This window comes from Triplophysa rosa, linkage group LG14 (genome assembly GCF_024868665.1).
Source record: "Triplophysa rosa linkage group LG14, Trosa_1v2, whole genome shotgun sequence".
Classification (NCBI taxonomy): domain Eukaryota; kingdom Metazoa; phylum Chordata; class Actinopteri; order Cypriniformes; family Nemacheilidae; genus Triplophysa; species Triplophysa rosa.
The window spans coordinates 17,257,706-17,284,895 of NC_079903.1; the positions used below are offsets into that span (position 1 = coordinate 17,257,706).

General features: G+C 37.4%; 3 protein-coding genes across 3 annotated transcripts; 1 reads left to right on the plus strand and 2 right to left on the minus strand.

Annotated features, from left to right (window-relative positions):
- Positions 1–51: 51 nt before the first annotated feature.
- vezf1b (vascular endothelial zinc finger 1b) lies at positions 52–17,560 on the minus strand. The gene is made up of 5 exons (XM_057350973.1): positions 17,398–17,560; positions 5,051–5,796; positions 4,825–4,894; positions 4,549–4,714; positions 52–4,443 (listed from the first exon to the last, which is right to left on the minus strand). The coding sequence occupies exons 1-5, from the start codon at positions 17,428–17,430 to the stop codon at positions 4,085–4,087; spliced, it is 1,374 nt and encodes a 457-aa protein (XP_057206956.1). The 5' UTR covers positions 17,431–17,560; the 3' UTR covers positions 52–4,084.
- Positions 17,561–20,031: 2,471 nt separating this feature from the next.
- On the plus strand, positions 20,032–21,400 carry LOC130564676 (gap junction delta-2 protein). Its single transcript, XM_057350974.1, has one exon. It carries the CDS (start codon positions 20,060–20,062, stop codon positions 21,038–21,040), a length of 981 nt encoding a protein of 326 aa, XP_057206957.1. The 5' UTR covers positions 20,032–20,059; the 3' UTR covers positions 21,041–21,400.
- Positions 21,401–22,583: 1,183 nt separating this feature from the next.
- On the minus strand, positions 22,584–24,481 carry zgc:171927 (uncharacterized protein LOC100124616 homolog). The gene is made up of 6 exons (XM_057350977.1): positions 24,468–24,481; positions 24,254–24,326; positions 23,409–23,504; positions 23,131–23,226; positions 22,911–23,042; positions 22,584–22,802 (listed from the first exon to the last, which is right to left on the minus strand). The coding sequence occupies exons 1-6, from the start codon at positions 24,479–24,481 to the stop codon at positions 22,584–22,586; spliced, it is 630 nt and encodes a 209-aa protein (XP_057206960.1).
- Positions 24,482–27,190: the final 2,709 nt, after the last annotated feature.

The window sequence follows — 27,190 nt, forward strand, 5'->3', positions numbered from 1 at the left end:
CCACAGCAGCGTAAAATGGGTTTTATTGCAAAATACATATATATATAAATAAAATAGAAAATGCATATAAAAAACAAAACGCTCGAGGCAAATATATGATAAAATGACTACAATAGTATCTGATATTAATATTTGTTGATTCTTCTTTTGATAATATTTTGAAGTCACTCTCCTCAGTTAAGTCTTCATAAACTTTGCATGTGTTGTAATTTCTTAAATTCTTCTCAAAACTGAGATCCAGGTTATTTTTCATAAATGCAGCATCTTTATTAAAACATTTGCATTAAGAATGATGTCAACTGTACAAAGTTGGACATCACCTTTGGCCACTACTGTATACTTATAATTCTTGTTCATATTGTTGTCTCATGATTTTAAAAGTATAAGTATGTGTGGTTAAATAAAGCATTTAATGACCGATTCAAGGCTTTTTCTAATCCTCCGTTCTATCTCTAACATTGTAAGATATGGATAAACAAGTAATTACATAATTTTTTAACATTTCAAAAAATGTTGTGGCAAGCTTCTTTAGTTAAAGTTATCATTGATTTAATAAACTACACCATGGTCTCATTATGCTCTTCATTTATTCTAATAAAAGACATGAAATGGTTAAGCTCACTGTAATTTAATAATAACTGCAATATCTCAGTTCATTACATCAGCACTACAAAATGTAAACATTTTAGACGAGTATAGCTTATTGCGGTTTGTTTATACTAAGATTTCTCATTAAATCAATTTACAACAGGAAAAATCTTTCAAAGAGAAGGCACTACATAAATACTATTCCCACAGTAGAACATTCGCAACACAAAATTCCCTGGACAATGACACTGTGAATGAAATAATGCGTACTTAAATGCATTGTAGGTCGTTTGGGATAAAAATTAATTTCTAAATGGAATGAGCCAAGCCATAATGTACAGTTTTCTTTTATTTAGACAACCCAAATAAAAGGCACATAAAACATTGCGCAATGTGATTACATAATCATATTGACATACATTAAAAAAAATGTAGGAATGTTTTACCTTTCTGCTAACCAAAAAAAAGTCTACTCTTCATATATACAAAATTACCGATGTTAATTTTCTAATACAAAAAGTCTTATAAAAGGTCATTTTACTTGTATTCTTCCTTGCATGTGTCTATCATAACTACCACGATCTCTGAGCTAAATGGTTTTGTACAAAGATATACATTCATTGGCTTTCACATGTGTTTGCCAATTCAACAAAACAAAATGTGAAACAAAGGACTGGACTCATTTTTAACTCCAATCCGAAACCTTTTTCGGTTTTGCCCCATGTTCTTTAAAAGATACTGATGCATAACTTCATGAGCAATACTTTATAGGATTAACAAAAATAACAAATCCATAATTCCTCAAACAGGACAACTTGATATTTCGTATGCAAAATAGATTCTAAATCTCCACACACATTTGGTAAACAGTTTAACTGCAGTTGGCCGCCCAGGCAGGTTCCATAGCCGAGCACTGCAAGCCGAACAGAGACGACAGATGCGTCACTGTGGCATTTTCACACATGCAGTTCAGGCACGGAAGTGACGCCATCGCGGAGGGACAGACATTTATCACAAGCACAATTAAACCTTTTTTTGTTTTCTGTAGTGTCTTCAGTCAACTCAATCACATTCCTTGAATTCCAGTTCTGGAAACTGAACTGCCTCTACAAAACAAGGCAACATTAGAAAAAAAAGAAAAAGCCCATGTAATGCTTGTAATTTCGCTACCAGGCCAACACTGTCATAGTAAGTTGAGAAACATTTGGGTGGGGGGTGCCTGTTAATACAAACTAAACTTTATGCACAGACAGTGGTAGCTATGACATCATCACATTCAGCTGGTTTTACTCTTTGTTTGAGAATCACACGCATCCCCAGATGAGAGGGCATCAAAGGACAGCATCCTTTGCATCAGTTTTTCCATATAATAACAAATGGGTGAGAGAGCTGTCTGGCTGGGTCAACAGAAGGACAAAGAAAGATATATTGCTTATATATCCAACAGGGAGAACAAAAAAACAAATAGCAAAGTGAATTTAGAAATATTTGTTGTGGTCTCCAAATATAAAGGGATAGTTCATCCAAACATGAAAACTGTCATTATTTACTCACCCTAATGTTGTTTCAAACTCGTATGACTTACACCAGACGTGATGCACAACGTCAACAAAACCCAACGTTTCTAATATAGAATCCATTGTAGCCTGCCAAAAACTCAAAATAACATGAACAAGATACTTTTTCTACACGTCTGGTGTGGACACAGTGTTTCTTAAATTGAAGTGGTTGTCTTTCCTCATGCCATTAAAATGCAAGAGGGTTTTTTTCTTTCTTAAAAGGGCACAAATGCACCATAACAGTAGTTCACACAACTTGAGCACTACATTCAGTCATTTGAACTTATACGATAGAACAGAACAAAATTTACTTAAATTATCTAAATATTATTATTAAATTAATTGGAGTTGTTATATGTTGTCATCAGATGATTTTAATTTAAGAAATCACTTATACTGGCTGTGTTGAATGTATAAACTGACTTGAAAACAGAATTAAACATTTCAAGCAATGAGAGCAACGTCCGTCAATACGGACTTAAATTATGGTCTGTACCTTCAGTTAAACAATATAGCGCACAAGAAGTGCAGACTACTTTTATGTGACTAAAAAGAAAGTGTTCGTTTTTCGACAAAGGGTGAGTAAAAAAAATTACACAAGTTTAATTTTGGAGTGAACTATTCATTTTACATGACTTATATGTAAATAAACATTATAGTCCAAGTACTCGAATTCTTTTTTTTAATTGCTTGTTGTCAAACTATTTTTTAACAGGTTTACTCTGAATGATGACCGCCAACATGACAAACCCTGAAAATCTGAGGCAGTTTTGGTTTTCACTGTGACCGGGGTACACAAACTTTTCACTCTGGGATGGAGGACCGTGTCGACAGCTAGGCACCCTGACACCTGAGGTGCTTCTCCGTTCTCGCCAATAAAGGGAAAGAAACATTTCGTGTGTTTATGACGTAGAAAATAAGGTCGGAAGAATGTTCTATCCACTACAAGAGCAGCGTAAGTTAGGACACCCCCAGCAAAGTTCCTGAGCAAAAGGTCCTTAGGAAACAGCCCTCATCCCTCAGCGAGGAAGAGCAGAGAAAGTTAGAAAACTAAATGCTCTCGAGATAATATTATTAAGGACAAAAATGGACTTTTCAGTGACCAGGCCACTTGGTGACCAGGCATCTATTATGAGGTTTAACAATCAATACTTAAAATGTTTGATTGAAAATAATACTGCCACTAAAATATCGCCGAATAGATAGATGTTCAATGCAAGATTTTTATGTTACTGTAATGTCCAACCCCACTAAGCAGAATATCCCAGCTATCGAAAGAACCACAACGTAATAATTCGACAATCAGGAATGACCAACTCCAAAAGATTACCTATAAAGAATAGTTATAATCATAGAAATAAAAACAAAGCTACAGATTAAAAGGCTCACAAAGAAAAGCCTTTTAAAAACTCATTCTAAAACTTTAGTTTTCCTCATTTGTAGAGTATTGTCTCAAAACAAATAAAACCGTCTCATCTTCCATAAACGGAAGCCACTGTCCCTTTTGTTGTACACGACTCATTAAAATGCATAAAACTATGAAATACTGATAAGCAAGCTAATGTAACAAAAATAAAATCCTCACAGTTAATATATGCCAAAGTCCTCAAACCGTTAATACTAACAGGCAACTGGCAAGGATTTTCTGGCATTAGAAAAGTGAAAAATCACCAAACATACAGCACGTCAGTCTTCCACTCCATGCATTTCTCATTCATTTCTGTCCTCACTAACTCAACCTGGATCTGCTTATTCTTTAGGAAGGACGTGCAAAGTACCAACTAACTTCCACGTGATTTCCGTATTCCTTGTCGCTGCAGACAAATACATTCCCAATTCCTCAAGGATCTTTTCCCTCACGGTTGGAGAGGAAGACTATAACAGGAGACATGAGGCTTACGAGGAGAGGTGGGGAGTTTTTGGGGCAGGGCTCAGTTCTACCAGGGCGGAGAGGAAGGCAGGACCTGTGAGAGGAAAGGCATGCTATCCATCGATCTCATGGCGATGTTGAGGGGACCTGTGATGTTCATTGACATTGGCGAGGTGATGGTGATGGGATGGGTGATGTTCATGGGCGCAGTGGCTGGGATGTTGATGGAGGCAATGTTGACCGGCGCGCTTATGGTGACCGGGTGATGGAGGCTGACGGGGGAGGTGATGTTGACAGTGTTGGTGGTGATGTTCATCTGGGCGGCGATGGTGACGGGGTTGCTGACGATGCCGCGATTCATGGCCGTAGTGTTGGATGCGCTAGAAACAGTGACTGGTGTGACGGAGTTGCACATGTTGTTAGAGTCTGGGGACAAAAAGTAGATCAATTTTAGTTTCGAATATCCAAGATCTGTTCTCACAAATAACTAGTTTATTTGTTTTTGAAAGAGTTGAAGGTGGATCGTCGTACCTTTGTTACAGGGTGAGGTGAAGCTGGCCTGCCCGTGAGTCTTGAGGTGGCTGGTGATGTAGGCGGCGCTCAGCATCTTCCCGCAGATGTTGCAGGTGACCTTGCCCTCGTGTCTTATCATGTGCGAGCGCAGACGGTCTTTGGTGGCGAAGGCTGACGTGCAGGCCTGTAGAAACAAACCAAAAGCACGTCTAAAAACAGGAACAATCATCCACTACACGCAGAGTCAAATGGAGTAACTAGAAACAAAAATGCTGAATGAACAGGAAGTCTTACCGTTACTTGGCATTTAAAGGGTCGTTCTGTGGAGTGAACGTGCTTGACGTGACAGCTAAGATGATCTGGCCTGACGGAGGGAAAAACAGTATAAATAACTTCAATGTACACTGAAGACATACGAAACTCACATTTTTTGTGATGAAAAAAAAACATTCTTGACCTTGGCATTAGCAAGCGTATAAACAAACTAGCTAAACCTAGAACTGTGAACAGTTCCACTTACCGAGAGAAGCCCTTCCCACAAACAGAGCAGATGTACGGCTTGTGCACGCCTCCGTCGTGCGAACGGACGTGATAGGTCATGCGGTCCTTCCTCTTGAAGCGCTGATGGCAGATGGGGCACTCGAAAGGCTTCTCGTCCGAATGAGAGAGTTTGTGGCGGTTGAGGTGGTAGACGTCGCGGAAGGCCTTACCGCACATCTCGCAGCCGTGGTTCTTCTTTACAGGCTTGGGGGGCTTCTTGGGCACGGCGGGCTGATGAGGCAGAGCCGACATCACGCCCGTGGCAGTGGACGCTGAGGTCGTTGCCGTGGTGAGGATGCCCGCCACAGTGGAGACGTAAGAGGGGTTGGCGTTGTTGTCGCGTGGCACAGTGGAGATGAGAGGCACCATGGTGGGCGCCGTCGTTGTCTTCTTGGGCCGTGACACCATCTTGATGCCGGTGTGACAGGACTCGTGCCGCCGTAGGTGGTAGCTGTCCCGGAAGGCCTTGTTGCAGTAGCCGCATATGAAGGGCGTTTTCGACTTGGGCTCTTTCTTTATGACCACCTGCCCGCCTCCGCCGCCCCCTCCTCCCGTACCGCCTGCCATGCTGTCCTTGAGGAGGTCGGCAGGAATGACCGGGGGCTTCTGGTCGAGAGGGATGGGAAGAATAGGCTTTTGATCCTGTGGCTCATTGCCAGAGTTGAGCAGGGGCAGCAGGCTGTTCTGGGTGACCTGATGCTGGTGGTGGAGGGCTTCATTGGCCTGCTAAAAAAGAGAGGAAAAAAACCTTTGTTTATTTAAGTTATATTTAAATATTTTATTTATTTAGCAGCACAAAGACTGTGTTTAAACCCAGGGAATACATATACTAAAAGAAAAACGTACAGCTTGAATGCACTGTAAATCCAATGTAAGAAAGCCCTATTTTTTTGCTTCAACTGGAGCACACAAGATGTTCTCTGGAGCATTCTCAAATTATGCAGGAATAACACGGATCATCAGATTTTGCACAAACATCCGGAGTGCAGGATGTCATTAATGCAAGAGGCTTTGACTTCACCCTCAAAATATTACACTGATAATACAAACTAGGGCTGCACAATAATTTATCGCGATTACCACTAAATCCTATTGAAATCAAGCTGGCTGCTATATGCAATGTGTCAATACTTTTTTTAATGCGTGCTTGTCCGTGAAGCACGGCTCTGGGATCAGTAGGAAATGCTGCTCGATGTAAAAGCGGTGCGAGTTTGAGACGCTTATAATCTGCATTTGAAAAAGCAACGTGTTGTTGTGTAAGATTGCTCATTTGAAAATGTTATGGGAACTGGATGCCTGAGCTGTGAGAAATGGCACTCTGTGATATTATGGACCAGTGTTGCTATTGGACAGTATGAGGTAGACACAACCTCAGCTGAGAGACGGTGTTGAATGTTTGGGAAAAATAGAAACTGACTCATTTCCAGGGCATCCGTGCAACTTGGAAAACAAGAGAAGCCCTGATGGGGACCTATTAGGGGACGAGTCAGCTGTTCGGCAAAGTGCATGATGACTAACCAGATAATAAAGAGAGCGAGAAAGCTACAAAGTGAAAGAGTTGGAAAAAATTATTCAGATTTTAGCCATGTTACCTCAAAGTAACCAATGCTTTAAAATAACTAAAAAAGAAAGAAAGATAAAAGAGCAAACGTGTTATTTTAAAGAAAATTCTTGACAATCCTAGTCCCTGTGTGTCAAAATAGATTACACGAGGGCAAGATGTCATTGCAGCAGTATATCATATTAAATATGCCAGTGCCTTTTGCAAAAGATACTGGCAGCTTCCTCTAGCCTACAAACGTAAATACGCTGCACGTAAAACGATACGAGCTTGATCTTCATGTGACTAGCCTAACAGAATTTAAGATGCCCATGCCCAGGACAACCTGAACTTACACATGTTATATACCACAATAACATGGTCAATACAACAGGTTCATCTCACATAAAAACAAATATGTCATTGTTTACTTAACCTCATGCTTTTCCAAACTATCAAAACTAAAATAAAATGTTAGGCAGAATGTAAACACTGCACAGAACTCGGCATGTTATTGGACACTGCAAGACAAGGGTGCCAAGTAGACATGAAATTGTGTTATAGGGACGGAAACAAAAACATGGGGTAAACTACAACAGAGTATCATTATAAAAGAAAGGAATGCAATTAGATTACGGTCATATTTTATCTACATGACTGCTATGAATGCCTGCTTCAGCCAAAACAAAATGTTATCTGGCTTGCTAGACTACAAGAATTAGTGTTTCATAATAACGCAATACTTGATATACAATACTGCAGTCCAAAATATGCCAACATCTAATAATGTTTGTTTACAGAATGTTTACTGTACGTTTGTGTGTATGTTTACTAGGGGTGTAACGATACACTCAGCTCACGATTCGGTACATATCTCGATATTTTGAACAAAATTCAAAAATGAAACTGAAATTCAAATAACATTTATTTTCAAAATATTAACAATTTCAGTAACTTATTTTGTTGCACATACAACTTAATAAAGAATTTTAACATTTTAAGGCTTAACTGAAATTAGAATTAAGATCAGTGTCGATCTTGACAGCAAATTTTGATTTAGTTTTAGTCATAGTCTTTTGACTAAAATGCAATTTAGTTTTAGTATCCCAATTTATCATAGTTTTAGTCTATTTTTAGTCGACGAAATCTACATTATATTAGTCTACTAAAATCTATCTGGATTAACTCATTTAATTGGTGTAATTAAATGTTCCATACAAATATTTAACTGTTTCAACATAATTTACTTTACCTTGGAATTAAATTAAACCAGGTCATTACCTTTATTTTTCAGAAAAGTTGAGTAACTACTGGATATGCATTGTTGTAACACAGAGAATATTAGACCATGAACGACATGTAGCACTTCATTCAGTCTCATTTTGACTCAATTGACTCGTTCGTTCAGTGAAGGGCGTTCAGTTCATTCAGGTGGGTTGGGGGCATCGGTGGGTGTTGCAACTCCAAGTGCAGGGCCTAAAACAAGAGCAGCTGAAAGATTACACGATTATTAGGCTCCGTTTTGCAGCTGGCCGCATTATCCCATTGGTCATGGCATCCAGTTGGTGAGCTGGGGGTGGGCATTCACCAAAACAAGAATTGTGCCCCTACAGTAACGAGAGACCTGCGGGGTGAACCAGTCTCCAACACGGCTGAAGAACCGCTATGCCATATTCAAATATACATACATCTGGACCTATACACCCAAAAAGTTTGTGAGCAACAGCTATGAGTGTGGTTTAGACCTGTGCTGTTTTCAATGGCAATTAAACTGAACACAGCTGGTTTATGCAAATTATCATAGTTGATTTGAGCACACATTTGATGGGTTAACATGGCTGTTGATATTATCATTTCTGGACGAATGTGAGATTGCCAAACCAGATAAAGATTCAAAGCATAGCGGCAGACCAGGATTTTTCACGGTGCCTTGATGACTTTGATACAAATTCACAATGAAAGCCGAGGTCACTCCAACCAATATGGGACACAGAAACTAACAGAAAGAACACTGTAGACGCTTCAAAATGTTGATTTGCACCAGACAAGCGTGACTACAAACAATACAAAACCTAAAGCAAACCCAAGCATTCATTTAAAATGTGATCCTATTGTCAACCTACTTTTGAAATATATAGGCAAATCCATATTGTGCATGTAATGCATGTGGAAAATTAAATCTTTTATCACTGCACAATTTTTTTTTCGTACAAACCTTTATCACAGACAAAACTTTGACCGTGATAGGTTAAAATGACAGATGCAAAGTTAAATCTCCAGCCTATTACAGGCATTCTCACTGCTAAATGGGGAAAAATACCAATAATCTAGGGATGCACCGATATGATTTTTTTGGCCGATACCGATTTTAACAAACAACTATCGTCCGAGTCCTATATTGGTCCATTGCATAGTACTTTACAATACTAGTTCGTTTTTCTGCATTAAAATAATTTTACTGAACGTGAATTGGATCCATTTAACATTTTAAGAGAGGCACAAGCAGAGCCGGCCCTCCCTATAAGCGAGCTAAGGCACTGCTTAGGGCCTCGCCGCCACTAGGGGGCCCCCAAGAGCATATGAAATGACAGGTTTTTTTTGTGATTTATTCACGACACAGACACACATCCATTTTCTCACGCAGGGCCGTACCATTTTTTTCTGTATTTTTTCTGTATGTGTGTTCAAATTTGTGAAATTACTGAGTAAACGCAACATTGAAATATCAAAATAAGTGAGATGGCAAATCAAATAAAAGGAGGAGGGAATTACTGGTTACTAGGGATGTTGCGGTGACTTTTCCCACCGGTTAATCGACATATAAAAACACCGGTAGCACCGGTCTCACATGTCGGGGATTTCGGGGCGGCCGAAAATGCGGTCGTGCACACATCTCGATTTACTTTCACTTAAATAAGCGGCAATTCAGCGGCATTTGCTTGAATTCATGATGGGTTCATTATTTTTCTTAATAAAAATACACAAAACAGTACGACACTCGCTTATATTACACACACATTTATTGAAAAAAGAAAAATCACTGCACACATACCATGCAAAAAAAACTGTTAAGAAACCATTTAAAAAACGTTCACATTAAATAAAGTGCCTTTATCAACAAAACGAATAACCACTGCACACATTGTGCAACCATCAAATAAGAAACGAACAAATATAAAAAACTTCACTTTAAATAAGGTGCTTTTATCAACAAAATGCACAAATACACTTCCCCCAGTGTACCTACAGCATGCCCACACTTCCCCTAGTGTACCCATAGCATTCCCACACTTCCCCCAGTGTACCCACAGCATTCCCACACTTCCCCCAGTGTACCCACAGCATTCCCACACACAGCCTACACTTCCCCCAGTGTACCCACACCTAGCCCACACTTCCCTCAGTGTACCTACAGCATGCTCTCACTTACCCCAGTGTACCCACAGCGTGCCCACACTTCCCCCAGTGTGCCCACACTTCCACCAGTGTACCCACACTTCCCTCAGTGTACCTACATCATGCCCACACTTCCCCTAGTGTACCCATAGCATTCCCACACTTCCCCCAGTGTACCCACAGCATTCCCACACTTCCTCCAGTGTACCCTCAGCATTCCCACAGTGTACCCACAGCATTCCCACACACAGCCTACACTTCCCCCAGTGTACCCACACCTAGCCCACACTTCCCTCAGTGTACCTACATCATGCCCACACTTCCCCTAGTGTACCCATAGCATTCCCACACTTCCCCCAGTGTACCCACAGCATTCCCATACTTCCTCCAGTGTACCCTCAGCATTCCCACAGTGTACCCACAGCATTCCCACAGTGTGCCCACAGCATTCCCACCCTTTTCCCATTGTACCCACACACAGCCCACACTTCCCCCAGTGTACCTACAGCCTTCCCACACTTCCCCCAGTGTACTCAGGCTGTTAATAAAATAGATTTGTACTTTATTACACAATGGTGTCTTGACTGTTTTCTGTGGATACAGACCGATTGTCCACATGTGTGGACATAATTTTTTTCAAAAAGTGCTTCATGTTCAAATATAATATTTGGTTATTATATTTATTGGTTCCTCCTAACCCCAAATAGCTAGAAGAAATCTAAAATGCAAGCCAAACCAAAGCTCGGGTCTTAGGAGGTTAAGTACATAAAAAATCTGTCTTTTTTACTTTTAAAATTAAAACTACTTAATTAAAAGAAGATAGTGATTTTAATGTAAACACGGATTAAAAAGTTAAAACAACAATATTTATTTATAAGATGTAGTGGAGTAAAAAGTATGATTTGCTTTATAATGTAAGAAAATACTAGAACTTATTGTTTATTTGCAAAATTTGCCAAATGATTAATAAGGTAATCTAAAAAATATTTATTAGATTAATAAAAAATAATAATCGTTAGATTAGTCAACTATTCGAAAAAATTATCGTTAGATTAGTCGACAATTAAAATAATCGTTAGTTGCAGCCCTAATGTCCTTGAGTGGCCCAGCCAGAGCCCAGACTTGAACCCGATTGAACATCTCTGGAGAGATCTGAAAATGGCTGTGCACCGACGCTCCCCATCCAACCTGATGGAGCTTGAGAGGTCCTGCAAAGAAGAATGGGAGAAACTGCCCAAAAATAGGTGTGACAAGCTTGTAGCATCATACTCAAAAAGACTTGAGGCTGTAATTGGTGCCAAAGGTGCTTCAACAAAGTATTGAGAAAAGGCTGTGAATAATTATGTACAAGTGCTTTTTTCGTTTTTTAATAAATTTGCAAAGATTTCAAACAAACTTCTTTCACGTTGTCATTATGGGGTATTGTTTGTAGAATTTTGAGGAAAATAATTAATTTAATCCATTTTGGAATAAGGCTGTAACAACAAAATGTGGAAAAAGTGAAGCGCTGTGAATATTTTCCAGATGCACTGTAGGCGCTTTTGCATTTCGCTTCAAAACCAAATCTTCCGCCATCGTTTTGTCCTTTAACTCGCCTCACGTGAAATCTGAAATCCATAAATGAAATCTGACACCTGCTGCTGATCTTTATTGCGACACTCATTCCGCTAACGCTAAATTGAGAAGACGCGTTCTGGTGCGTTATTGTTGTCAGTCACTAACTGAATTAAGTGCTTTATTGCTATAAAACTTAAAAACGGCGGTAACACCGACTATCGCAACAAGCCTACTGGTTACAGAGCTGAGCAGTGACCAGTCAAATCAAAGAAGACGGAGCTATTGTCACGTCTTCAGCTGTAGTTCAGCAAGACGCTTCAGAATCAGCTTTAAAGTTGAAAGAGTGCTGTGCAACACACAACATATTAGGGCTGTGCCGATAAACGATATCATATCGAATCGCGATAGAATGTATTTCAAAAACGATGATAAGCTATTGGCATTTTGACTCGATATGGATTAATCTTACAGTCTAACAGAACGCAGAAATAAACGCAACAACAGTCAGTCAGCATGCAGCTTTTATCATGCGCGTCAAAGTACAAAGTCCATTTCATACTGCACTTGGCAAAGAAAACTCAACATGAGGAAGAAAACATTACTGGAAGCGGAAACAAAGGTGAAACTAACCTCGAGTTGTCATCACGCGGTTTATCAAGTGTCTTATTTTTTTTCCGCAATCGCCGGTTAAACAAAACAAACTTGAGGCGCAATTGCAAGCGAGTTACTTTGAAACTCAAGCACAAATGTTTTTATATCCATCCTTAACATATTTGCTAACATGAGCTGGTGCATATGAAACAAACCAGCGCTGCCCTGTACAGATTAGAGATGTAATGAAGTGAGTTTGTCGTTATCGATCAATATAGAAAAAAACTATGGAGTTTTTTGCCATATCGCCCAGCCCTACAACATACTGTAAGTGACTAAACATTCAATATTTGACAAGTGTTTAGTGTTTAACGATAGAGATGTTGAACATCCGACAGTATTCACTGATGCAAACGACAAAATGCTGATTTAGATGAAAAATATGTCATTTAATTATCTGTCAATTCAGCATTTTATTTGGGATAAGGTTAAGAATAATTGTGTGCATACTCTAAATCAATTTAATGGTTATCAAGTAAATACACTAAATAAAAATCCTCAAGGGCTTTAAAAGGGTGTTTACAGGTTGTGGTTGAAATAAAAATTATTTTTAAAATAAAAATCTTTGCAAATAGTTAAATGCATTGAATTGAACAATAAATGATACTACCTTTGTATGATTTGTCCCTGTATGGTGTGTGTATAAAATTTAAAGGGACAGTTCAGCTAAAATTCGAAGTAATGAAATTATCAAATGTTGACAATACACTTGTAATTAGGGCTGCAACAACTAATCAATATTATCGATTAGTTGATCTGTGACGTCACTTGCGAGCTGCGCAGTTATAAATCAAGCGCGTCTTCTTCCCTTTTAAAATTACTGTTTTAGATGTGTCTCTCGTGCAGCATGAGCTGCGCAGTTTTAAAGTCAGATGTGGTTCTCCGTGGATGCGTCTCTTCGTTCAACGCGAGATGCGCAGTTTAAAAGTCACACGTGTCTCTCCGTGCTGCGCGACGTGCGCAATTTTAAAATTTGCACTTTGCAAAGTACATAACAGGCTAAATACCTTGATTTGGTGGTTTATTTAGTTCAGATGTGGGTAACGAAGTACATTTACTTGAGAACTGTACTTAAGTACACTTTTTGAGTATTTGTACTTAAGTATTACTTTTTCTGTTTACTTTTTACTGTACTTCACTACATTTGAATGACAAATATCTCACTTTTCATGGCACAAAAAAATTATTTCCTTGGCCGACCCTCCCCTCGCTCCCACGTTTGGGAGAGACTATTGTCAGTTGCTTCTAATATGACAGGGCTCTAGAGTGCGACCACATGCGACCTTATTTCTCAATGGTGCAACTAAGAAAAATCAGCCGTTCGAGGGAGAAAAAAACGTCTTTGCGACTCTGAAAGTCTCACTGTGATTCAACAACAGACACACAATAGGCCCATATCATACTTATTACATACACAAGGTATGAGCAAAATAAAAACTGATTTGGAAAGGGCTTGAATATGGTATCAAAAACTGTAATATATAAATTTGCACCATGTGTTGGATTTTCCCAGATCGAATCACATATGTACATAAACATTAAAACATTAAATATATAGATGAATATAAACAACAACGGCTTTATTGGGCATTCAGTTGTATTAAAATACAACAAGTTCCGAGACGCAAGTACAGCGTGATGACATCACGAACATACTAATTACCACCTAACGCCACCTTGCACCATAGTGACGGGCAATAATAGATTATGACGAATTTTTTACGAGCCTGTCAGTCAAAATGGCAGACAATAAAAATGTCTAGCGCAACCGGTGTGTACGTGTGAAAATGCGTGTGCTGCAGTCAGACAGAGAGGTGAGGAGCCTAATAGGCCCATCAGTTTAACAGAGTGTATGTAGCCGCGGATGATGAGAGAAGATGAAAAGAACGATTGACAACTGTTTTGTGAATAATGTTAAGTTAAGGCCTGATCCGTCCGAAAATCATAAGCAATGCTCTGACACGGAGCCATCAACCTCCCTGGTTATGTCAAGCCCTGGTCCATTTATCTTGAGATGTTTTAAGTAAGTTTCAGTTCAGTGAAGCACTTTATGCACCAACACTTTTTCAGTAAGTTACCTTTCTTGTAGAATTGTGCTTCAAATAAAGAACTTTATGTTGACCAGATTGTTAGTTAATAATTTACAATGTCAAGTCAATTTTGCCTTTATGGACAGCCATTAAAAAAAAAGTGAACTGGTAAAACTGCGGCGTTAAATGTGATGCGGTCGAAAATTTGGGTGCACCTAACTTTTGTGCTGGTGCACCTAAGAAAAAAAGTTAGGCGCACCAGTGCAAAAAGTGAGTCTAGAGCCCTGTATGACACACCTGAATCAACTCACCAGGTGTATTAATTATGGAGACATTCACAACATTTTGGGAGAAGGCTAATGAGTTCAGTTGTGTATACTTTTCCCATATCTGATTTACTTATTATAAGCAAAAGATGTAATTACATAATGCAAGGTTTATGTGTTTTTGTTTTTATGACATCCCAAATAAAATTCTGCTTAGGGCCCCGTAAAGGCTTGGGCCGGCCCTGGGCACAAATCAAGATTAAAATTACAACAAATCAACATGACAATCTTCAAAGGTGATTTTTGCTATCCAATATTTCTTTTATTAACAACTTTTATTAACTCATATTTGACTTAAAATTGAAATTTCTTTAATAAACTTAAAGTCTGTGCTGTTGCTATTTAGTTATTTTGCCCAGAGAAAAATGTTGGATTATTCAGACATGATGCATCTCATTGCCTCCATGCAGTTATTTAATAAACCATCAGTATCTGCCTTTTTCATGCTATTGCTGATATGCCGATTAGGGCTGTCACGATTATGAAATTTGGCTGACGATTAATTGTCTAATAAATCATTGCGATTATGACGATTAATTGTCTGTTTTAGAGCTTTGACTTTTAATTCTCATACATTTTTTATTTAGCTTTGAAACGACCATATTACCAAGTATTACCACGCTTTAGTTACAATATAAACAATAAAATATGCAATATGCAGATGCACTACAGCTCCCCCTAGTGTCTTCTATAGAGATGTGCAATAATTGCGATGATCCGAAACCATCGCGATGAGGTCAAACAATCGCGATGAGACGATTATTTAATAATCGTGATGAGACGATTATTTAATAATCGTGACAGCCCTAATGCCGATGGTGTTAAATTAATCCAATATTGGCCGATTAATATCGGTGGCCGATTCATCTGTGCATCCCTAAAATAATCTAACCCAAAAACAACAACAAAATAAAACAAAACCAACATATCATGTAACCTGTCAAGGAAACAACAGCAGGCCGAACTCCTTTTCACCAAAGAGAGGCCAGTGAATCAGTTTCTCGTTTGCTGCAGACGGATTAGGAGATGCCTGTTGGGAGCCGGACAATGCTTTGCTCATGAATAACCTAACCTCAGACGCCTGCAGAACAATGAGGAGGGACGCGCTAGACCGTCGTCTCATTAGATGCCTCATCACATGGGTGGAATCAAGCAGAACAAATTAAGCACTTTTTTACACCAGCTTTAATAGGTCTATAATCCAAATCTGGGTCTATAAACCAAACCACTGATGTCTCTGGTATAAAGTTGATCAAAGTTTATGAAGGTGTTAAGCTTTTCTTATGGGTATATAAGACATTTGGGGAAAAGATAACTTGAAACAGGCTTCTAAGAATGAAACTTGGCGCTGTTTATCTCCTAAATGTCAGTGAACCCTGTTTGTTACAGAGAATATTCGGAGCAATAAGTGAGTTTAAACTCAACTATGTACACTATTCAAATAAGGATTGTAACCAAAGCATGCAAGGCTTTGTATTATTGTTTTCCAAACAAGAAAAGTGTGGTAAACAAACTTAAACTGATGTTAAAACCCTATGTAACAACACATTTGCAATTTACACGTATGAACAGACACAACCTGTTCTGTGTTTACAGATCATCAGAAACAACCCGTTCTGTGTTTACAGATCATTCCCAATAACGTTTCTTGATATTGTCTGCTCCTCTCTTTCTATTTTAAAAGTAAATGCAAACTTATTTGGAGCAAAGCCTAGAGCTCTTCAGATGTTTTCTCTCCCAATGGGGAAAGACAAAAGAGAGAAAAAGCTTCATCACTACCTTATAGTCCCAGAAATCAGAGCTGTAACAGTAACAGAATACACCAGACACTTTTGATGACGGCATAATGTGCATTTCAAAGTGAAAAAGTAGAATTCCTATTGTCAGTTTCGTCCCAAACCAATGCATTCTCATTTTACAATAAACAAGCCAAAAGTCCCATGCATCAGTGTGTGTTCCCATGCACATTGGCACTAAACTTACTGTATGACTGAACATGACATGAATAAAATCTGAGATGTCACCAGCCTGAACATAGTCTCACTATGCAACCTAGTTCAATTTTTTGTAGCTGGAGGAAAAAATAATCCCAGGTTTAAGAGGTGTCTCAAATTTAAACTAACTCACGAGTACTATTGCACACTGCGCCAGGCTCGACTTTTTAGCTATGTTAGTGTTTTCACATGAGGATTCAGCCGTTCAAACCCAATCTTGACTATTTTTTAGCATCATGTAAACGTTCAACTTTGATCATTATGACACAACGGTGTGCTGCCCAGGAAGGCAGTTTACTAGGTTTTGAGAAACAGCCATTATCCCCACATTCACTCCAATAAAACTAGCCAAGGGAACTGCGTTAATAACACCCAAATCAACATAGAGAAAGAAAGCAAAAACACTGCATATAAACTATGCTCGCAATTGCGTCTAAACACTTTATTATTTTCCACGCAGACGCTCAGTCTGGCCAAAACAACCTAATTGTACCACAACAAAATCAATGAGTACACAAGACCGAGCTAAAGGACGCTTAGTAAAAGTGTTCAACTTAAGCCAAACAAGCGAATAAAATAAAAAGAGCCAGCATGGGAAGGATGTGAAAAAGAGGGAAAGAAATCCCTCGTACGTCTCCCTCACAGTTCACAGCTGGAAGTCTGGGAGATGCAGCATTAGCGGCTAATGCGAGCTAGCTTAGCTACCATTGTTTTTACTGCCTTAAAAATTCACTATCAAACCTCAAATCCCCGCGACTCGCGCACGCTTTAAAAGTCCGACCGACTCGCTGTTTTCCCGCGCGTTCGCGATTTATTTCAAGCGCTGGTCTTACCTGAAATAAAAATGAACTCCAGCTCGTCTCCATTGCAACACTTAAAAAAATCTGCAGGAAACCTACAAGAAATCTACAACAAAGCAGCTAAACATGGCAGCTGCTACAACTTCCTGTAACCCCGAGGGCCAAACCATTTCATATGATACACCGCTGCTGCTGCTGCTGCTGCTGCTGAGATTCTGCCAGCGCTCTTCATCGGAGTACATCACACACAAACAAACAAACACATTGTACTTCTTGTTTATTTTAATTTACACACAATATATACATTTAAACGACTTTTAACACAAAAAGTGAAACTGATACCCTGATTTATAAATAATTAGATAAATATTAGAGTAAACAAATAGCTATATATTCAGGTGCAATGTAATAATTATAAAATATTATTAATAACTAACTATTAAAAGCATTTGTTCGTGTTCGTTTGTTTGTTTTTATATTTTGTTTGTTTAATTATCGTTTTATCAATATCAATATCAATCTGTCTAGTTTGTTTGTTGTGTGTTTCGCTTTGCATATATTTGCCTCCTCTATCATCAGTGTTGGGTGTAACTAGTTACTAAGTAATTAGTTACTGTAATTTAATTACTTTCCATTGAAAAAGTAAAGTAAGGGATTACTCTTATTTTTTCTGTAATTTAATTACAGTTACTTCTGATGTAATTGAACTAAGTACTGTGTAATATATTCAATAGTGGAAATGACATCAAAATTATAAGTCTAATTTTAAAATGTATGCTTTAATGTATCCTTCTCACATTCTAAACTTTGGTCAGTTAATAAGAGTTATTTATTATTTATTTAAATGAATGAATTAAATTAGTCGTTTCATGTCTATCCTTGAATCATTTCTAATCAAGGTTGATGTAGGATATAGAAAGTAATTAGTAATAAGTAATTAAATACTTTTTGGAGAGAGTAATTTGTTCAGTAATCTAATTACACTATTGAATATGTAATTAGTAACTAGTAATTACTTTTTCAGAGTAACTTACCCAACACTGTCTATCATACAGCAATAACAGTTACTTTACGGTTATAGATATGCCTGATATGTTTTACAATCTTCATTGCATTTTATTGCAATCTACATAGTAGATTTTATATGGACAATGTTAATAATTGATTTAAGGTGAGAACACTGTTAGTTTCTGTTTGTTTATGGATTTTTAATTGTTTTATTATTTATTGTTATATCTAGGGATATTTGATTGTGTTTTTCCATTTGCAGATATTACCCTAATTGTCATACAGCAATTGTAAGCTATTGTTACACTGTAAAACTTTGCTGTAGTTTTGCAGCAGGTTTGCCTAACTTACTGTAGATTTTATTTACAACTGCGTTTTAAACATGAACTTATCAAAACATAAACCTATTTCTTATATTTTCTTTCATGAAACAAGACTAAATATCTTCGGTCACTTTTCTTGTTAAATGTGTCGTAATTTAAGAAGTTTCAAATATTATTACTAAAAAACAAGACAAAAATGCTTAGGAAGAACATTATTTTTTGCAGTGTTGCTGTGCTAATGCCAGTCTCTTCTTGCTCATTTGAATCTCAAAAGTCAATGTGTTTCAGTCATTACATATACAGTAAGTAAGTTACTGGCAAACCTGCTGCAAAACTACAAAGTTTTACAGTGCAGCTATTGTAAGTTTAGTTAGGCTGATACTTTATATTTATATACTAGGTCGTATGTATTTATATATTATATATTTATTAATACATTAAGTCGTATATTCCTAACCTCACCTATTCCAAAAGTTTTATTTGAAAGCCCTGATTTTCTGACCGTGACAAATGAACAAAGCTGATCTTCACTCTTTGTTTTGTACATCAAAGCAGTGAGGCAGTTTTTCTCATACTGATAAATGATCTACAAAGGAATATTGATCGCAATAGAAAGCCTGTTTGCATGTGACCCTAATACCCTGAAAAATGTTTGTTCATGGTCTGTTCAAGTTACAGTAATATTACCTTCAAAGACTCAATTAGTTTTGGTTTTTTTAGATTAGATGGGTACCATTTGGTGTACATAAAAGTGTTTATAAAAGGGCTGTACTCCAATATATCACCAGGGATACAGATTTACCTCGCTGTTATAAAATACGAGAGTCTAATTTAATTTGTCATTACTTTGATGTTATTTATTTTCACATTGTCGCTGAGGCATACGAGTTCAACAATTTGTTTCGCAGGGAATAATTTCATTGGCTTTCACACACTTTTACAGCAGGCATGGGGTAATTGTTTTCCCATTCCAGCAGGTTCTTTTGAACATTTTGTTTGACCATTCAGGGACATTCAGAGAAGTTGCATCCCATTGTGTTTTAAATCTTTGTGACATTGTACATTGGGACTCTGTGTCCGAATACAGTACAATGAGGTGTTTGGATGTATGCCTGTGGTCAGCCCATTGCTCTCCAGCTCACTCGGTGAAGACCATTCCCTGTGACAAACAGTTTTTTTCTCCATATGTAGCAATGCAAAATGCATAGTGAATATTATCAAGACACAAATCAACCAGAGGTAAGCGTTTTTTTTCTTATTTGTTTTCTGTTTTCATGCAAGGAATTTAGAAATGACTTGCGAGATATTTTACTTTAAAACATAACAACACAAAATATCACGAAATAACATTTTCACAATGATGAATGAAAAGTTTCCATATTTATTATATTTTAGATGGTAACATGTTAGAATATCTTGCTATTCTTCCACTGTCTTCTGCAGATTCAAAAATGGGGGACTGGTCTATTCTAGGCCGCTTTCTAACAGAGGTTCAGAATCACTCGACGGTCATCGGTAAGATTTGGCTGACGGTGCTCTTGATCTTTCGCATACTGTTAGTGACGCTGGTTGGGGATGCCGTGTACAGCGACGAACAATCCAAGTTCACCTGCAATACGCTGCAGCCGGGCTGCAACAACGTCTGCTACGACACGTTCGCTCCCGTCTCCCACCTGCGTTTCTGTGCCTTCCAAATTGTGCTCGTCTCAACACCATCCATCTTCTACGTTGTATATGTCTTGCACAAGATCACCAAAGATGAGAAGTTGGAAACGGAGAAGGTGCAGGCAGACGCCCAGTGCTCAGTAAGGAGCAATCCTGAGTCAGCATACAGGCCTCAGGGAGAAGACTGGGATGTCCCGGATGAGGGGAGTGTGGAGCAAAGCCTGCTGCAGGAAGATTTTGGTGAGGTTGGCAAAGACCCAACCACGCTCTCCAGCCAAGTTCTTCTCATCTACATCGTTCACGTGCTGATTCGTTCTGTTTTAGAGATCACCTTTCTGGTCGGTCAGTATTACCTGTTTGGATTTGAGGTGCCTCATTTGTTCCGTTGCAAAACATACCCCTGTCCGACTGAGACTGACTGTTTTGTGTCCCGGGCCACTGAAAAGACCATCTTCCTTAATTTTATGTTTAGCATCGGTCTGGGTTGTTTCCTCCTAAACATTGTGGAGCTCCACTACCTCGGCTGGATCTACGTGTTCCGCATGCTTTGCGTCGCCTGCTTTCTGTGCTGCAGGACGGAGAGGGAACCGTACCCTCAGCACAATCCTTTGCTGCTGAAGCTCAGACATTCAATCCGAGGCAGACTGTTTCTGCAGACCCCTGCGACAGCCTCATCTTAGAAGACAGGGACAGCTTTGCTTTCGCACGCTCCTGCCATTGCTTTTGAGACTGACTCAACTTTGGAGTGCTTGCCAAAGAGAAACCCAGAGGAACGTGAGCACATACGGCTGAAACTGTCTAACATGGCTAGATGTAGTGGCAAGAAGTCCTGGCTGTAATGTGTAATAATGTTCTTTTTATTTTCTTATTATGAGTTCATTCTACATTTAATCTCTTGTCAGTTGATCATAGTTGTTTTGTTGGTAGTGCAGTTCTGTTTTGTGTTTACTGCTTTTTTAACCAAAATATGATAATTGTGAGCTTTGATTAATAATCATTTTAAGCAATTTGCATTTACCATGAAAATAAATATTATATCGATTCAGTGTCATAATTATTACGTAAGATTATACAATATATATATAATATAAATGTACTGTATCATACTGTATATGCTTAATTTTGTGTCTACTTGATCTATTGACATTATGTTAATGTTTTCCTTTTTATTTTCAAAATAACCGAGCCACATTGTAGATTAAAAGAGGGTAAAATACAGTGTTGAGTGTAACTAGTTACTAAGTAATTAGTTACTGTAATGTAATTACTTTCCCCTTGAAAAAGTAAAGTAAGGGATTACTCTTTTTTTCCTGTAATTTAATTACAGTTACTTTTGATGTGATTAAACTAAATACTTTGTGTAATATATGTGTGTGCAATAGTGGAATTGACATCAAAATTCAAAGTCTAACTTTAAAATCCCTGCTTTAATGTATAATTCTCACATTTGTAATACTTTGGTCATTTAATAATACTACTTTATGCAGTTTAATATTATTTATTTAAATTAATTAAAAGAGCCATTTCATGCCTATCCTTGAATCACTTAACTAATCAAGGTTGATATAGGATATAGAAAGTAATTAGTAATAAGTAACTAAATACTTTTTGGAGAGAGTAATTTGTACAGTAATCTAATTACACTATTGAATATGTAATTAGTAACTAGTAATTAATTACTTTTTGAGAGTAATTTACCCAACACTGGTAAAATGAATGAATAAATGAATGAATGGCAGGCCAATGGTTTATCTATCCTTTTAACACTGAATGAATATTTTCTGCATTGCATATTAAGATGGCACAGTTGTTTCAGTTTTCTTTGCAAAAGGGCTCTGCAGAACCTGTATAATCTAAAGTTTCCTCTAAGATTATGATGCACGTTTTTAATTCTGAGAAATTGTAAATGAAATATATGAAGTTCTAGTGGTATTGAAAATAGTAGTATCAGTAATTTTAGTCTGGATTTTTTGTAAACAATAAACAAGTGTAAGCTCATAATAATAAAATATCAGAATGTTCAAATTCATTTCTTACAATGGCAATGTATTTAATTGTAGTATATCTGATTTTAATTAGTTCATAATGTCAAATGAACACATTCAACACATGGAAACAAGAAGTCATGGTTTACTTTCAATTTACTTTGATGAAAAAGAAAAGCATACACAAAAAAATTATAAACAGAAATGAAAAAACCCTGAACTAAAAATATATTCAGCACTAACAGCAAGAGCTGACCTCCTCAGCTGATTTCTCTCCTCCAGGCCACAAGGGGGCACTGTTTATTTTGGACCCCATTTTAACAGTTTCATTGTGAACGCTGTCTGTCCCGAGCCTCTTCTGGATTTCATAGGCCATCGTTAAAAATGCCTTCTCTACGTTGTTTGCGTTCTTGGCACTGGTCTCCAGGAATGGGCTTTTGAGTGACTCAGCAAATTCCTAAAACCAGTTCAATTAAATACATATTATATAAAAAATTATAATGCCTTTGATCTGCAAACCCTGTAAAACAAACGGTACCATCTGTAAACAAGCTGAGGGATTTACCTTTGCCGTGGTAAAGCCCACTACTTTTTTTGAAACAAGGTCACTCTTGTTCCCTACAAGCAACTTGGAGACGCTTTCACAGGCATAGCGATCAATTTCTTCTAACCATTGCTTCACGTTGTTGAAAGAATCCTGTATAAGGTAAAGTTCCTGATTAAACAAAACATAAACAACCATCGCATAAAAAAATAAACAAACACTTATAAAATATTGGCCTTACCTGGTCGGTGACATCATAGACAATTATAATCCCATGGGCTCCCCGATAATAACTGGATGTTATGGTGCGAAATCGCTCCTGTCCTGCTGTATCCCACTTGAGGACAGGAAAACCACATAGAAAAATGTTAAAGCATACCACTTATCACTAATTGTCCTGGTGGTCATTTTGCATAACTTTTGAAATGTTCAATACGGTCATTGTTTCACATGCTCTGATCTAAAAATAAACAAGTCGTCTTCTCAGAATACAAGGTTAAATATCTAACTTTTACTCACAATTTGTAGCTTGACAGTCTTCCCTTCCATTTCAATAGTTCTGATTTTGAAATCCACTCCAATAGTGCTGATGTAGCTCTCTGTATAGGTGTCATCCTGTGGAAATAATTATGTCATCAACGGAAATATCAAAGTAAAACAATGTATTGAAAAACAATTTGTGTTTATTTCCCTTCCTCTTGTTACTTTCCAACTATGTGTGTAAATTCAAGAAATTCATTTGAAGCAAAAAATGTTCAGCCTAAAAATCATAGTCACAATTTGTCTAAACAGTTTACAGATTTTAATATTTGTTTAGCATTTATTAAAGAAAATATCTAATTTACTGATTCCAGATGTACATGACGCAAATCATTTTGTATTAAAATTCAGGCATGATTTATCATATGACAACTAGACATGCAAGAACCAATTAGATTTTAAGTTATCCACATATTTAACGGATGTGTTTGTTTTGGTTTTAATATCACCAAATAAGCTTAAAATAGTAATAGTTTTCTTTTAAACAACCGTGTGGATTGCTTTAATGATGGATGGATGAGTTTTTGGGGCTTTAACATTTTGAGTCTGATAACATGACGGCATTTTAAATTGTTTGAGACAATGTGGGATGGCATGAGGATGAGTAAATATAATTTTAAAGATAGTTTTTAGGTGAACTATTCCTTTTTTAAAATGAGAATTTTATATACAGAATCGTGTCCCAACATTTGACTGGTGCCATATATATATAAAGGTTTTCCCTCCTAACAAAAGCTACTCATAACAGGTTTCATGATGAGACTTGTATGCTAGCAGCGGTAGTAGGCCTCAATGACATAAAGAGAGAAAAATATTTGGCTTACAGCAAATCGCAAGAGTAAACATGACTTCCCCACTCCGGAGTCCCCGATCAACAGCAATTTGAACAGATAGTCACTGCAAATACAAAAAAGTGATGTATTATTAATTTAGATGCCTGATGACTATATGTCTTTTTACCGCTAGCAATGTAGTATTTTTGTAAATAACAAGAAAACACCACAATAAAGTAAAGTCTTTAAAAGCATAACAACTTACTACTCAGGGTTCATCCTCGGCGTGTTGATGGCAGGATGCAGTGCAGTAGTTTTTTCAGACAGATTATCTGTGTCCAGATGGGTTGTTTCTTTTGAAATGCAAACAGCAACAACCGTGCCAATAGTGAACCCAACTCCATCATTTATTCAAGCCCCTGATCAGGTTACAAAGTGGCCAATACCTGTTTCTTAAGCAGCCTTTCATCAGTAGCGACAGGTGTTCAACGGTAAAGAAAGTTTTAGAGACATGATTGCATAAATAACTAGCAAACGGTCAGACAGTGTTATTGTAGCATATTATAAGTAAAATAACCAAATGAGAATTTTGTTTTCTTGAAATCCTCTCAGTGATAAAAAAAATGTTCCTTCAAAATATGATCAACGAGGACAACATAATGTGATGGGAATGGGCCCGTAAACCAATGAGAATAACCCTTTTGATCTAAAGCAATGTGTATAAGCCTGTAAACCTAAATGAATATAATCCTAAACATTACCAGCACAAGTAATTCATATTATTAAAAGAAACCACAGAACATAGTGTTTGTTTGTTGTCATAAACCTACCTTGTAATAGCCAACAACTATCACTAGAGGTCGCTGAAGAACAAGGTAGATTCCACTCACGTCTCATAGCAGTCCAAAATTTAATTCAGTTTAAAAAAGGTCTTTAATCTGCGCATCAGGATTCTGCGGCTTTATTAGTCTCTATTTAAAACATACCGTAGAAGATTTAGTTATTAAAAATCATACTTAGAAAAATGTATGACCTATGAGTATTATTAAAGTACATCATATGAAATGTGTTTAGCAGGCACTTGTCTTTTATCCAAAGTAATATATATAAAATGTGGGGAAAATAAACAATATGCAATAGCGACTATCACATACTTTAAAATTTGGTATTGAAACATTTGAAATCTGGGTTAAATTTGATGCAGGCAGATGTTGTAAGAGCTGATGTTATTCAGTGTTGTTATTGTTATCAGTAAATATTTTGATATTTTAAATGCTTACAACAAATTGTCTACGAAAAAAATCCACAACATTGTCTGGGCTACGGAGACCAAGAGAAGCAATTAGTGTGTTCCCTGGACTGTAATAGCCTAGACCCAGGAGGACTGCTGAAATAGAAAATGAGTTAACGTACTGTTTTTCTTCTAATACAGTTTTTCTCCTACAAATCACATGAGATCATCACCTCATGGAAAGAACTGCATCACAACATTTGAAAGTCTGTCCGCTGTCACAGTTGCCTTTCTTTCTTTTGAAACATCTAATTTAATTGTTCTCTTAATTCAAGCCAATCATTTTAATTAATCTGTCCCTTGAATCTTGACCAATGTTTCAAGACATAATTGTTTCACTTTGGTCTTTAGTCCCAGTAGGGTCAGTGTTATCATGGCACCTTTATGATGTAAGTGGGGGATCCTTCCCTGGAGATTTTATTGTATAGAACTGTGTTTATCAATCTTGACCATTGAATACTACAACTGATTTTTCTCAGATCTGATACACACAAATTAGACTGGAAAGCCCTGCAAGTTATGGATACACGTTTTGGATTACAGTACAATGAGACAAGAAAACATGAATTGAAATGTAAGATCTGTCACGGATATTTTTAATCGAACAGAAATCTGACAGAGATAAGTATATGTACGTATTTAAGCAAACAGTATATGTAGCATCTAATGCCTGTAATCAAGTTGTTCATAGATATATGTAGTGTTACTACAAAACAACTTACTCCGAATACATAGGCTACAGGCTTCTTTTTTTTCTTCTCACTGACATTTTCCTACTAAAATAAAACAAAATGGCAAAAATAAAAAACAACGTTCAGGGTTAGCAGATTACCGTAAAAATCAAGAGAAATGGCTGTTAGTTCATAATGCCGTTAACACTACTTCGACAAGCGGATGTAAGCAGACCTGTTTCGACATATAGGCCTACCATATACTTCTGCCTTAAAGAGTAAATATTCCTTGATTTTTAAGGTCCTATTTTGGTTTATGTAGTGTCCAACAACAAGTTTACGTACATAGAAGATGTAAAAACACTATTATTTTGTTATAGGCAGTTTTTCTTACCTTATTTCTTGACTGACACTCAAATGATTTTGATTGGTCAGATGGTCTAGTCTGCTGTGATTGGTCTACCGCGAATGAGGCTCACGAGCTACAGCGACTACGTTTACATGGACGTCAGTAATCAAATTATTTGCCTTATTCTGAGTAAGCTAATATTACGATTAAGGTGTTTACATGAGTTGCTTTAAGAATATACCTTTCATGTTCCCGTTTTACATGTTACACTACATCGTTCGATTAATGGCATACGTCATTACGTCCCTAAGCGATGCCGTTCGACATTCCCTCCATAATTTCATGCATCAACAAACAGTTCGTCTTCGCCATGGTACCACATACAGTTTTTGGTGTTTCATTTATTTTCTAGAATTGTTGGCATCTTTCTTGTTTCCCATTCGGACCAAAAATGTGCTTTCTTGCTTGAAGCCATGTTGTTTGCCGTAAAACGAAACGGCTGTCCACTGCCGTGCGTGTGTGTAACCTGTCGCAAAGTGCCGCGAAAGTTCCTACTCGCCGGTAATAGTGCGATTTAGGTGTGTACATGTCTATACCGCACTTCGATAATGCGACTAAAATAGGAGTACTCCACCCGTCTTAATTCGATTTGTGTTTACTATGATTATGAGTTTAGA

Excerpts from the sequence above, each read along its gene's own strand:
- LOC130564676 (XM_057350974.1), top strand. The coding sequence starts at position 20,060 with ATGAAAAGTTTCCATATTTATTATATTTTAGATGGTAACATGTTAGAA.
- zgc:171927 (XM_057350977.1), bottom strand. Across the intron at positions 23,227-23,408 it reads AGACTGTCAAGCTACAAATT|TGGGATACAGCAGGACAGGA; the intron begins GTGAGTAAAAGT and ends CCTGTCCTCAAG. Across the intron at positions 23,043-23,130 it reads TCTATGATGTCACCGACCAG|GATTCTTTCAACAACGTGAA; the intron begins GTAAGGCCAATA and ends TACCTTATACAG.
- vezf1b (XM_057350973.1), bottom strand. The coding sequence starts at position 17,430 with ATGGAGACGAGCTGGAGTTCATTTTTATTTCAG. Across the intron at positions 5,797-17,397 it reads GGAGTTCATTTTTATTTCAG|CAGGCCAATGAAGCCCTCCA; the intron begins GTAAGACCAGCG and ends TCTCTTTTTTAG. Across the intron at positions 4,444-4,548 it reads CACCTCACCCTGTAACAAAG|ACTCTAACAACATGTGCAAC; the intron begins GTACGACGATCC and ends TTTTGTCCCCAG.